A 14,593-nucleotide genomic window follows, 5' to 3' on the forward strand; every position below is an offset into this window, starting at 1 on the left:
GACAATGTCAAGCCCTAAGCTCAATAGCTACTCCTAGCTAAATAAAAAATTCGAATCCTAATGAGCCTTTCACCTCATTTATTTATACAAAAGGGTATCTCATTGTATCTCCCTTGATATCAAGGTGAGTTAGAGAGTTAAGGAGGTGGACAAGCCTCCATAAATTCCCTCGTGGTTGTCTTCATCCAACCCTTACATAGTAAATGCCTCAAAAATGCCTATTTTTCCTACAATTTAATCACATTATGTCACATACTATGACAAACACCTTTTACTCTTCTTACTAAGGATATTATAACAAAAAATGTGAATTAATGTGAGAAAGGGGTAGTTTTAATAGCATAATGAACTTCAAGATATACCTATTGATAGGACTCATGAGAAGAAAAGGACCCAATCCGTGACAAATTTTCCTTATTAAGCATCCAACAACATTTCTACCAAATTGTCCTTCACTCAATAACTATCTCACAATTTGACAATTTGGTAAAGGAATTAGAAACACAAGTATTAAGGATGCATTTTGATTAATTTAAGGTGGGGCATTCTATTTTTTTGAATGCCATTAAATAAATTTTATTAGAATGAACAAATTTATCAAATTAAGAGCACAAATTTTTTGTTAAAATTTCATTTGGCCACACAGAGATATATTTACAAAAGCTAACTTCTTTGTGAGTTTAGAATTGAGACGGGCCAAATACTTGTTCCCAAGTAGAAATTGTTGGGGGCAAATAGATTTAGAAGGGCCAAGAACTACTCTCTTACTTAATTTAGGACATATTGAATATCTTATTATAGAGATCAGTGATTCATATTTGGATTATTATCCTCCTTCTAGTGGATTGGGGTTTCAGGAGTTTATTTCCATGAATTTTCCAAGAATCCCATCACCCCAGAAATCAAATCACACATGTGAGAGAAGGTCAAATTATTTGTGGCTCTTTTAAGTTTAAGTTCATGTTCATTGATAGTAATTTAAGAGGTTTTCAAGTGCAATTAAATTCATCTAATGAAGGTTGATTCTGGCATTTATAAAGCCTATGGAGTAAACTAAGGTTGATACCATGACTAAAATGCTTGATGAAATCATGAATTGTTGCAGGTTAATACTTCAATGGTGGTCGTTCTCTTCCTAAAGACAAAGATCATCATCAATTAAGAGATCAGACTATTTTTTTGCACATGATCAAGGTATTCATATTTCTAGGCTGTGAGTAATATTTCTATTGAAGTAGAGTTCTCTATTGTCCTTTGGACAAGATCTTTATTTCCTAGAAGCATGAGTTGCTCTCGACTCGGGTGTAGCTATAGAGATAAAGGAGTCTGAACTCATTATAATGTTGGTTGTGTTGCTATCCTTGGATCTAGATGTTATTTATCGTAATAATTTAAAAAAGTCATATATAATGATGATGGTGGTGGTTAACGTCCACTGAGACCAAGACCTATAATTTTCTTACTTCTTAATTGTCTAGCTTCTCGTCTTTCTTGGGGAGATTGGTGTTGTATCTTTCTTTCTTTTCTATATGATCTTCCAACTTCCTTTATCTTGCATCTCCTTCATCTCTTCTGGTTCTTGGGACATCTCTTATGGTTCTTGGGCCATTGGTGTGTCTTAGCTTCGCTATCTCTTGTGTTTGTCTTTTTGAAGATAGTCTGAGATTTATTTTGTGTGGTATTGTAATCTTCATTTAACAGCAAAGCAAATCTCCGAGACGAGTTCACTTTTTTGCTCTTGGGCGTGGATTTCCCCTTCTTTGTCTTGATAGTTGTTTCTTTCTTGCCAGATTTCTTGTGATTCAGAGTTTTCCCCTTCTTTGTCTTGATAGTTGTTTCTTTCTTGCCAGATTTCTTGTGATTCAGAGTTTTCTCGCGAGTATTCTTCCTTGATGACAGTTTCACAGTGTAATGTAGATTTCTGGTGATTCTTTCTAACAAAATTTTTTTGGGAGGCTTTTGGGCAATTTTTCGCTAGATGGCCACATCTTAAAAAGAAAAATTCCCAATTGCATTTCCAATGGCTTTTAGAGAGAGATGCAAGGGTAGGTTTGGCAATCTCACCCAAACTCGTCTATTGTTGAGGGATCGAATAATGGGTTCCATGGCGTCATCAATAGCCGAGATCGAATAATGGGTTCCATGGCGTCATCAATAGCCGTGAGTTTTCCCAAAACCAAGGCAAGAATCTAGAATGCATTGTGTGCTTTTAGGGTTTTCAATTTCATCATAACCTACGAGATTCAACTGTGGAGAGTTGTGAGGTGCTGCCAAAAACCATTGAACCACAGATTAGGACACTTTGAGAAAACTTCAAATCCTTTGGACCAGATGGACCAGGTGGATAGTGGGAGCTGGATCTTGCCCCCACGCCGGAACTGAACCAGCGCCTATTTTGGCGAAGCTTGCAGCCATTTGGCAAAGCCTATTCCAAGCTTATGTGGATAGTGGGAGCTTGGCTTCAATGATGATATGGGCAGGATCTTGCCCCCAGGCCGAAGGAACTGAACCAGCGCCTATTTTGGCGAAGCTTGCAGCCATTTGGCAAATCCTATTCCAAGCTTATGTATGCCTCTGCAGCTCCATTTGGATCAAAGCCTATTCCCAAACTTATATATGCCTTTATGGAAGAATGAAAAAGCCCCGCAAAAGAATGCCAACCAAAATAGCCCTTTAAACCACATTCTTAAAAAAAGAGAAGAAAAGAAAGAAAAAAGAAAAGCATAGCATTCAATTGTTGTCACTCAGGCTCAGCTCTCTGATATGCAAAGCCTCAGAGGCGTGCAACCCTCGTTCTCTTCGTTCGGGGATGCGAAGTTTACAAAACACAACTGGATTTGAAGCCAGTCCACGGCAGTAGATCTATTGGAAATCGCAGAACCTCGTTTTCGTGAAAAAATAAATAAGGCCGTCTGGAAGAGTTTGAAATCTGAAGTACGGCAGAGAGGCCGTCTGGAAGAGTTTCAACTCTGAAGTGCCCCAGAGATTTAACGGAGTCCACCGATCAGGATGAGACGAGGCGACTTCGTGAAATTATCTAATAACTCAAACAGTAACCCTAGCAGTAGAAGGTATGAAGCCCGAGATTAATCATTCCGCCAAAGGAATTAGTTCTTTCTACCGGAATTAGTTGTTTCATAAATATAATATGAAATGAGTATGTGATTATTTTGACCTGTAGAATAAATCATGGTATTATAACCCAAAAAAAGTATTTACATATTGTAAATCTCCCAAATAAAATAATATGAATTTTTATAATTAAATATAAATTTATTTAACTAATATATTAATTTTTTTGTAATAATAACAACACTCTCGAGGGTATATTATTTTTTTAATAATAAGAACAACACACTCTCAGGGTAAGGGTAAAGGTGAGAACACTCAAATCATAAACCACTTTCGATAATGATACAGTCAAACCCTAAACCGCTGTCAATAATAGCACACTCAAATCGGAAACCGCTTTTCCCAATTCTCATATTCACAATGTTGTAAAACATAATAATATCAAATAAAACAATGGAATAAATTTTTCACTGCGAATGGTCGCTATGAAATTTGTCGACACCACTCCAATACTATTTATTTTATAAAAAACAACCACCACAATCTTCAAACCTTTTGCCAACCATGAACATGAATTTAGTTTATGAGGCTGAGTTGTCACTTTCAATACTAAACTACTCTGCTCCAATATTAACCTCCCCTGCCACAATTTTGTGGCCCATAGACGTGGTTGATGCTGCCTTTGGCTGGTATCTGGTTTGTCTCTGTGTTCGCTACTGTGTTCGAAGCTGCCTTTGGCTGGTATCTGGGTTCTATCTGTGTTTGAGTGTAAGTTCCATGCGAGCCATCACTTATGTTTTTTAGTCTCATCCGAATCCTCCGTGCACTCTCAGCCGAATCGGTGGCTTCCTGATTATATGAAATACGATGAATTTCAAATATGAAATCTACCATTTTATAGCAAGAAAACACCATGAGAATTTGTGAAATGAATAGCTGGGCAAAGTCACCTTAAGTTGACCCCGAAGAGTCTCCAGCTTATATTCCTGTAAATGGACAAGTAGTACCAGAGCATTACGATCACTGTGGGCTGTAATTATTACCTCTTGTTGGACCGCCTCTCTCAGCTGAGAAATAACAGCAGCAGTTGTCGATTCATTAGATCTCAGCTGCTTGGTGCATTCCCACAGAACTGTCTCTTCTTGAATGAGTTCATCAGATAATTGAACCGACCGCGTAATGTCCAGGCACCCCGCTGATATGATATGAAATAAGATAATAGATCAATAAATAAAATGCTAACTTCACAACAAATTGCAACAGAGGTCACAAGAAGCTAAAGCCAGGTACTCCACAGACTGTGAGGTAGAGGCAGAGTGTTTTTCTCTTTGAAATGTGAAAAAACTATATTTATATTTAGATTATGTGGTTACTTTATTTACCAGTATCTTATAACAGAGTTTTAAAATAGGTTAAAAATCAAAGCAAATATATTGCATAAAGTGAAATATATTTGCACTTATGTAATATGTTTACTAATCAGATCAAATTACTCCTCTTACATTCAATTTAATTAAAAATGGTTTTTTTGGGTTACAAAACTGTGAAACAGTTGGCAAAATGCTGATAACATATAAACATAGATATTAAAATTTATAGTAAAAAAAGCCCTTTCCCGTTTAAAAGCCTCTGAATACATAATATATCAATACAAACATGATGTCGCAGGCATACAAAGAAGTGCGAGATGTATTAGCCCTTATCAATGGGAGAAACTTTAAACTTCAAGATACCATAGGGCTCATGCTACTAGGCAGTCTTCTCCAATATGACTCTGATTTTTCTCATATACTTTTTTAATGAGTTAGCATGATTACTATAGTCAGATATTTATTTTGTTTCTAGTGACAAAAATAAATGTTAATACGAAATTATAGGTTTAAATTTAATAATTATGTATCAAGTTTAAGAAGTTCGGATTTTATTATAAAAAACAAAATAATTATTTGAAAAAACAAAATAACACTTACTTAAAAGCCTATGTTTCACAACAGCTACTACTGGACTGAACTATTTGTGGAGCAGCTTTTTCCTTTCCAGTTTCCTTCTATGCTTAACCCCAAACCAAACCATGAGTTTTAAAAAAAATCATAGTGAATCATAGCTCTTTTTTTTAATTAGTATAAGAGTTTTTTCAGTTTTTTAATTGTGGATGTTAGGTCAACTTCAAGATAAATTATAATTTTTTTTCAATTCTAAATCTGTTTTTGTTTGGATAAAAGTTTGTTTCTATGTAGGGAAACAAGTTAAAAGCTTGAGACACATAGGCATCTAGCCTGAGTGAAAGCAACAACAAGATAATTCTAAATGAAGTAGTTTTCTTTGAATACTATCATGCCTCAACCTGCATTCTAAAATAGCAGCTACCACCTGTTGACACCTAATCCTCAAGGGATGGGTGAACTGGACAGTCATCAAGAAGATGAACTGATCCGTCATATTTATGTATATAAATGTTAGTTAGCTAATGAATAATGCAATCAGTTTTTTCTTCCGCTCATTCATTCTCGAGTTACCCTGGCCTGACATGGTATCAGAGCACAGGTCCGAGAAATAGTTGTAACTCCTACTGTCCTGAGAGCTGCTCAGTCCTGAGCGCTACTCTGACATTGATTCCCTGGCTTTGCTTCTGCCTGGCCTGACTGCACTATAAGCGTTTTCATTCAAGGCGGTATTGCGCTCTCTGACTGCCAGAGACTGCGCATTGTTTTTATGAACGTTTGCTTGAACGCCTGCGTTATTTGTCAGCCCATCTATTGCACTGAATACGGAAATCCTGAGCAGATGCTGGAGCGTTACGAGTTGCTCGTAATAGACTCTCTTTTGCATCTGTGTACTCTAGCTGTATTGTTAGTATTATTGATTTGAATGAGTTTCTACAGTCCATGGCAGGAGCGTCGTTCTACAGTCCATAAGAAAACTGTGGAAAGCTTTATTTCTATCCGTCGAATGTGTGAGCTTAGTGGAGTAATAAACCCTCGGCACTCTGTGCTATCTGAACGGCAAAGTGTTTGCCCTAATGCGAAAATGAAAAGCTGGTCTAGCTCCGGAACACAGCTTCATTAAGATTTTCAAGAATAACTGTGAAGGGTCGTAGAACGGTTAATTTTTTCACCGTTCACAACGTTCTTCGATTTCTCTTTTGATTTCCTTGATCCTTTCGGTTTAATTGTTTGACCGTTCACAACCTCCTTTTCTGATTTCCTTGTGCCTGAGTCTATGTCCAAAGTTTTGACAGATGCGTATTCCAGCTTCCCTTTCTTAGACATAGATGACATTCCAAAGTTGTTTGAAGTTGGTGGAGCCGAAACGGTTTTCTTGTTGTTCCTAAAAATGGTTTTCATGTGATGATTAGACATGGCCTTCTTGGGACGACTAGCCACCGAAGGAATATAGGATTGAAAATGGTTGTAGTTATTTTGTACACGAAGGGTGAACAGATTTAGTTTAGGCTCTCGCAAGGGCGAAAGTTGCCTGAGTGGAAAACATTCGTGATTTTGACCGTTGATGACTTTCTCTATTGATTTCCTGGCGACTTTCTCTGTCAGATTTTGCTGCATCTAAAGTTTGTCGTGGTTTGACTTTAACATATGCATTGTCACAAGAGAATGTCGGCCGTCGAATGTTAGTTCTCATTCTGGTTGAGTCTGCACAAGTTTCTAAGAAGTGCATACATTTGGATTGTATACATGGACTCCTTTGGGACTGGCAGTATGTGTGGCTTTTGAAATCAATGTGTATTGCTACACACTCTTCAGGATAGTCAAATTCCTACTAATTTGTTAGTTTTTTTTAAAGGAATTTGAGAAGAAGGGACTTGTCTGGCTTGTCTACACATCGTTTGTTTCATAGGATTATAGTTTTTAAGACTTGGAGATGCTGATGAAAGGATTTAAAATCATCAGCCTTTGATTTGAATGCCTATGATATTGCACAGTTTTGTTCATTCAAAGCAGTTGTAATATTGCACAGTTTTTTTTTTTTCATTTGAATGGTAATGCTGCTTTGAAAAGTTAAAGCATTAAAGTGATATTGAAGTGAGAAAGTTTTTTTTATCAGCAGAAGTATTTTTTACAGAATGCATTCAATCATTTCTATGGTAGGAATAGTTCTCACTGGCAAGGAGAACTATTCAGAATGGTCTCGGATGGTAAAACACACCCTCATCTACAATGAGTTGTGGAAAGGAGTGTGTGTCGGAGAAGAAGACAAAGACCCTGTGCAGCCTACATCAGATAAAGAACTTGTCATTTGGGAAAACAAGAACAACAAAGCCTATGCATTGATCGCAGCATCTGTAAATGAAGAAGTAAGTCGTCATATTTCATCCTATTCCACTGCCTTTGAAGCTTTACAAAAGTTGAAAGAACTCTATGATTCACATTCTGCACTTGAAGTTGTTCAGCTCATGATTAAACTCTTCACTCTTGAACTGAAAAATAATGATCCTCTCGCTCTTGCATCTGAAATAAAGTCTATATTGCATGATATTAAATCCACTAACGTTGAGCTGGATATTTCACTTATTGCCTTTCTCAAAGCACTCTATCCTACCTACTCCAATTATCTTGAGTCTTTACAAGCAAATGGAAATCTTAAAGACATAACCTTTGAGTCTCTTGTGAAAAAGTTTGCTGAAAGAGAGAAAGCCTTTGGAAAGAAAACAGTCCCTGAATCTTCTTAAGAGACTGTTTGCCTTGCTCATAAAGAAAAGCATCCTGCTCAAGATTCTACAAGAGGAAGAGGTGGACGAAGAGGAAGAGGAAGATACTTCAGAGGCAGGGGGGGCAGACATTCTCAAGCAGAAAAGGCAGATCTGCATTGCATTCACTGCAAACGAAATGGATCACATGATGCTTCTACATGCAAGCTACCATGGGAAAAAATTGAGCAAAGAAGAAATCAGCAGAAAGGTAAAACTGATGACACATACAAAGGTAAAGCACCTGAATCCGCTCACTATATTGAGGCACAATGTAACATTGGAGTAAATAAAGATTTGTTTAATGCTTCACTTGCTTCTTCGAAAAATGACTCGTTGCTTGATTCAGGAGCAACCTGTCATATGACTCATAGGAAAGATTTTTTTGAAGATTTCACTGACAATGTTGATGGAGGAGTATACTTTGAAGATCAGTCAAAAATCAAGCCATCAGGGCTTGGCACAATCAGACTTAAACTGCCTGGTCTTCCAGACTTTCTTCTGGACCATGTTCTACATCTCCCACAGCTCAAGAGAAACTTGTTGTTCCTGGTCCACATCCGCGAGCAAGGTCACTCCATTCATATGTTTGATGGCAAGCTTGAGGTAAGAAAGGCATCTGACCACTCACTTGTCATGAGGGGTATAGAAGAAGAAAGACTTCTTAAACTGCAAGGAACTTCTGCTTATGCACAACATTTCTCATATATTTCTCATCATGAAGAAGGTACACTTCCATCAAGTTTATTATGGCATGCTAGATTTGGACATTTAAACTATCATAGTCTCTGCTTGTTGAAGAAAAATGGTGTTGCTGGTTTGCCTACAATTCCTAGAAAACATAAGCAATGTGATGCTTGCATTCTAGGAAAGCATAGCAAACAGTCTTTTCATGATTCACATTCAAGAGCACATATGAAGCTTGAACTCATTCATTCATATTTATGTGGTCCAATGCCTGTTCCTTCTGCAAATGGAAATAAATATATCATGACATTTATTGATGATTACACCAGAATGTGTTGGGTTTATTTATTGAAGAACAAATCTGATGCTTTTCAAACATTCAAGAATTTTCATAAGTGGATTGAAAATGATGCACAATCTCATATTGGGTCTATTCGCACTGATAATGGAAAGAATATACATCAAATTAATTTGAACACTATCTTCGCCAACATGGAATTAAACATCAAACAACTGTGCCTTATAATCCTCAACAGAATGGTGTAGCTGAAAGAATGAACAGAATAATTTTGAATATGGTACGATCCATGCTTTTCTTCAAAAATGTAAAGACAATGTTTTGGGCTGATGCTGTTCTATGTGCTACATATATAAAGAATAAATGTCCATCTAGTGCTATAAGAAACAAGAATCCTTATGAATTGTGGTATGGACATGTTCCTTCGGTAAAACATCTCAGGATTTTTGGTTCCACCTGTTATGCTTTAATACCAAAAGTACATAGAAACAAACTTGGTGCTAGAAGTCGTAAGTGTATCTTCCTGGGGTATTCAAACACATCTAAAGCATACCGCCTCTATGATGAAGTAAATATAAAGTTTGTTTTATCTAGAGATGTCATTTTTCTTGAATCATCTAAATCTGAGAATGTTGTTGAGCGGCAACTTGATCGCTTGGATAGATTCACAAAACCAAAATCATTTCAAGAGTTTGATAATCAGATTCCACCTCTTGAAGGGGGGATTCCTATACTAGAACAACATGTGGAATCTTCTTCTGAAGAACAATCTCCCTTGCATGAAACTCCAACAACGGATGATGCTTTAAGTGATGTAATTGATAGAATTGGGAGACTCAATCTTGATTCAGTCCCAACTCAATCAACAGAGTAGCGTCGACCATCTCAGAAAGGTCCCACAAAGTGGCTGACAAAGACACTTGAAAGTGTTCATCCTGATGAAATTGGAAAAACAGGGACCAGAAATACAAACCGACAAGATGGAGGTGATGTAGATAACTCTAATTCACCTGTTGATATGGATGTTACTTATGATTGTGAATTGAACTTGTCTACAGATTTTGAACCAACTTCCTTCAAAGAAGCTGCTTCTCATGATGAATGGAAAGAAGCGATGCAGAAGGAGTATGATGCCCTCATAAAGAATGGCACTTGGAAGCTGGTTGATCCTCCATTTGGAACCAAACCAATTGGCTGCAAGTGGGTCTGCAAGAACAAATACAAAGCTGATGGCTCACTTGACAAGCACAAAGCTAGGCTTGTGGCAAAAGGTTTTGCACAGAAGGAAGGGGTCGATTATGAGGAAACTTTTGCCCCCACAGAAAAATGGGCCACCATCCGGACACTCTTTGCACTAGCTGTTCAAAACGGTTGGAAAGTCCATCAAATGGATGTAAAAACTGCATTCTTGAATGGAGATCTAAAAGAGAATGTTTTTATGTCCCAGCCTTGTATGGCCTCAAACAAGCACCACGAGCCTGGTATGAAAAACTAACTGAGCATCTCTTGAAACTCAACTTCAATCATTTTGATCTTGATGATGCAACTTTATTTGTCAAGAAAGTTGGCAAAACAGTTGTATATCTTGTGGTATATGTAGATGATCTTTTAATGACATGGAACAATGAAAGCTATATTGCACCCATAAAGAAAGAATTAGGAAAAATTTTTGAAATGACTGATTTGGGCTATGTTCATTACTATCTTGGCATTGAAGTAACCCAACATCCAAAGTCCATATTTCTTTCTCAAAAGAAATACATTGGAGATTTGTTAAACAGATTTGGCATGACAGAGTGCAATCCTCTTTCTACTCCAATGGAACAAAACTTGAAGCTCACATCTATTGAAGGAAAGGAATTTGAGGATGCAACAAAGTATAGAGAGCTTGTAGGAAGTCTCATCTACCTCACTACTACCAGACCATACATTTCATTTGCTGTTGGAATCCTCTGCAGGTTTATGCAAAAGACTTGTAAGGGACATTGGTCTGCTGCAAAAAGAGTTCTAAGGTACTTGAAGGGAACTCAAGACCTTGGAATCAAGTATACACAAGTGGACGACTTCAACTTGATTGGATACTCTGATTGAGACTTCGATGGAGACAAAGAAACTGGGGTATCTACTTCAGGATATGCTATGAGTCTTGGATCAGGAGCTGTCTCCTGGAGATCACGCAAACAATCAAGATTCCACAACAAAAGCAGAATATGTGGCAGCAGCTGAAGCAACGAAAGAAATTGTGTGGCTCAGGAAAATTCTTGAAGATTTGCATGTAAAACAAATACAATCAACTCCACTCATGATTGATAACACCTCTGCAATAAAGTTGGCCAAGAACCCAAAGTTCCATGATCGTACTAAGCACATCAATACTAAATATCATGTGATCCGACATCATGTTGAGGCCAAAACAATCCATCTCCTTCATTGTTCCACAAACGAGCAAATTGTAGACATCTTCACCAAAGCGCTTGGAAGAGAAAAGCTTGAAAGATTCAGAACGATGCTTGGACTCACCAACATCCCTTCAGATTAAGAGGAGAATGTTGACACCTAATCCTCAACGGATGGGTGAACTAGAGAGTTATCAAGAAGATGAACTGATCCGTCATATTTATGTATATAAATGTTAGTTAGCTAATGAATAATGCAATCAGTTTTTTCTTCAGCTCATTCATTCTAGAGTTACCCTGGCCTGACACTACCATTAACTATCCCATTGCTAATTTAGCAACCAAGTTCTATTAAATTTTCTTACCATGTAAAAAAAATCAAAACTATGCTTTTATTTCATGGTTGGGATCTTTCTCTACTACATAGCTCTCATAAACTCAAAAGCTAACGGATTGGGAAATGTGTGAGTCAGACATTTGGCTTGTGGAAATGAGAGAAGACCAACAGGAAGGTGCTAAAACCCGCCGGAAAGCCACAACCGAGAAAGCCAGGTACTTCACAGACCGTTAGGTAAAGGAAGAGTGTTATTCTGGCTCTCATGAACCGAAAAGCTAACGGATTGAGAAATGTGTAAGTCAGGAATTTGGTGTGTGGAAATGAGAGAAGACCAACCGGAAGGTGCTAAAACCCACAAGGAAAGCCAGGTACTTCACAGACAGGTAGGCAAAGGAAGAGTGTTTCTCTTTTTAAATTGTGAAAAAATTGCATTCATGTTTAGATTGTGCTGTCACCTTATTTACCAGTGTGGGTTTTAAAACAAGTTAAAGACTAAAATAAATAAATTACTGTTTTTTCATGTTGCATGATTATTTTTGTTAGATATTATTTTCTTAATTTAAATCTGTGTTTAAATTAAACATGAACATAATGTAAAATAAATATGAATAAAAAATTACATGGTGAAATCCTATAATCGTACACAAGTTGAAATTTTTTTATTTTCTATTCTTTAATAAAAAAAATAACTATGGCTTAAAAAACAAAATAACACCCACTTAAAAGCATATGCTACACCTAGCTACTTCCGAAGAATTCCCAGTTTCCTTCTAAGCCCCAAACCAAATCATGAGCTTTTCTTTAAAAACATAGCGAATGGATAATACGTTTTTATTAGTATCAAATTTTTAAAAAACCACAGGGAATGGATAACACGGATAACACCTTTCTATTAGTATCATATTGAATGAGTTTCATTAGTCCCCCAAATTTGTTTTTCAGATTGAATGAGTTTCATTAGTACGCCAAATTTGTTTGTCAGGTTAACCTGAAGCAAAAGCATGTTTTTTTTTAATTCTAAAACTGTTTTTCTTTGAATAAGAATTAGTAAAATAGGTGAACACTTTAAGTATGGAAGTATTTGGTGTGAGTGAAAGAGTATGGAAGTATTTGGTGTGAGTGAAAGCAGAAGTATCTGGTATGAGTGAAAGCATGGAAAGACATGCTCTTTACAGACTATCAGAAAAATAATTTTCAGGTGGCTTAATTTTCATTAACTATTAATAATAAATCAACCACTGATGAGTAAACCTATATTCGGAATTCTTCTGCTGGTTTGAGCAAACTGAAGTTTGAAAAAATAACTGAATTTTGAAAAAAATTCTTATTATGTAAAAAAATAACAATAACTCTTAAGTTCATGCTCCAGATCTTGCTCTAGTGAACTCTAAAGCCAACATATAAAGAAATGTATCGAATCAGGAATTCTACCTGTGGAAATGAGAGAACCAAAAACCAACTTTTCCACAAAACGAAAAACCAACTGGAAAGTGCTAAAATGGATGAGTTTTGAAAGCCAAGATTAGCATTATTATCATTGAGGCAGGACATCAGAGAAGCGACGAAATCAGAAATCTGTGAGAAGACTGAGCGTGAAGAGACATTAGTAAATTGGTGTGAGGCGAGATATTTAATGAGCAAATTTTGTTATGGTTGTCAGAATGTGTTGATACACTACGGAATCAGAGTTATTATTTATTTGATATAGAATTATGCTCGCTTTAACCATGTTCGCCTCTCCAGCAAACTTACTTCGCTTCGGCAATAAAGAAACACAACAATTTATTAACTACTTTTGTTGTTTGTCTACATACCAGTTTGGCAGGTGTTGTGTACATCGTTCTCTATCTCTTTCAACCGTTTCATCGAAGACTCGCACGTTTTCAATATCATATCTTCCTCTATATGCTCCTCTCTGGCTGCCTGGTATGCTGTTAATATTCTCTCCGCAGTACCTCCACCTTCGAATCTAACTTCCAGTTTCTAAAATGATACCAATTAACAGAAAACATCAAAAGGGAAACCCTAGTACAATATTACTGAAAGTAATGAACAAATGTATGGTAAATTGTCTCACTCTTTTTCTGGGGCGCATTGGGTCAAATCCTTCATCCGAACTTGATGGGGGTTTTCTCCAAGAAAATGTGTTCTCAGATTGTGATGACCTAATTTAAAAACATTGCGATCTTCCCATATGCCAACCTACATTTTTATTTAAAAACTAAAAAATGATCAGAATACATAAAATACAAACATTCAAATATCATTTATTCATCAGAGAATACAGCATATACCAGCTTCGAGACAGCTTCGATTATAACTTGTCCTCCGCTTTGAATATATATCTACAAGATATATTGGTAGAGCCCGCCAAAATTCATTCACAAATAACTCACAGCCATTCCTCTCCACGCTATTCAGTAAGATGTCATTCGCAAGATAAAGCAATGAGATTTTCTTGTCTTCGCTTGCTTTCTCAAAATCTCTACACCATGTCTCCACTATCGCCTGTGCCTCATTCCGGTAGAAGATGCACCATTGGGAAGTGACTGATAAAGGCCAACTTATTATATCAATGTTCCATTCCATAATAACGTTAAAGCAACTGTAAATTTCTGTAATTCCTTCCCTAATGCCATAGATTCTAGCAGGTCTTTCATAAACTTAAATAAAATTATTCATACCTATTCATATATTATCTAGTTTTATATATCGGTTTTAGGCCGAGGACTGAGGATAAATTAACCAGGGGGATGCTATTACTGAAATTTTAATTTTCCAAAAATAAGCAGAGTAAATCTCAGAAAAACAATTACCTTCCACACTCTCTCTTGTGCTCTCCAATTTCTCAAGCTTGTCAATCAGACGTTCCTTCCAAACGCCACCCATGGTATTTGGCTGCTCACGATGTGGCTTACCTGTGAACTAAAATAACGATCTAATTATATTGCTGAGCGGGAAAACTTACTTTGCGGACTCTGGGGGGAAGGTTTTCGTCCAGAACGATATATTTATAGATATATTTATTTACAAAGGGGTCATTATTATAAATAGATGCCGACCATGATATACGGGGAAAAATGTTGCTATTTTAGATTCGA

General features: G+C 36.7%; 1 protein-coding gene across 1 annotated transcript; it reads right to left on the reverse strand.

Moving 5' to 3' along the window:
• Window positions 1-3,702: 3,702 nt before the first annotated feature.
• LOC149163964 (uncharacterized) lies at window positions 3,703-14,381 on the reverse strand. Its single transcript, XM_089429325.1, has 6 exons — window positions 14,309-14,381; window positions 13,842-14,041; window positions 13,611-13,694; window positions 13,307-13,475; window positions 4,023-4,267; window positions 3,703-3,921 (listed from the first exon to the last, which is right to left on the reverse strand). The coding sequence occupies exons 1-6, from the start codon at window positions 14,379-14,381 to the stop codon at window positions 3,703-3,705; spliced, it is 990 nt and encodes a 329-aa protein (XP_089285451.1).
• Window positions 14,382-14,593: the final 212 nt, after the last annotated feature.

Source organism: Pinus tabuliformis, chromosome 5_1, assembly GCF_031772625.1.
Source record: "Pinus tabuliformis cultivar Carrire ecotype Pingquan chromosome 5_1, CPIR1, whole genome shotgun sequence".
NCBI lineage: Eukaryota > Viridiplantae > Streptophyta > Pinopsida > Pinales > Pinaceae > Pinus > Pinus tabuliformis.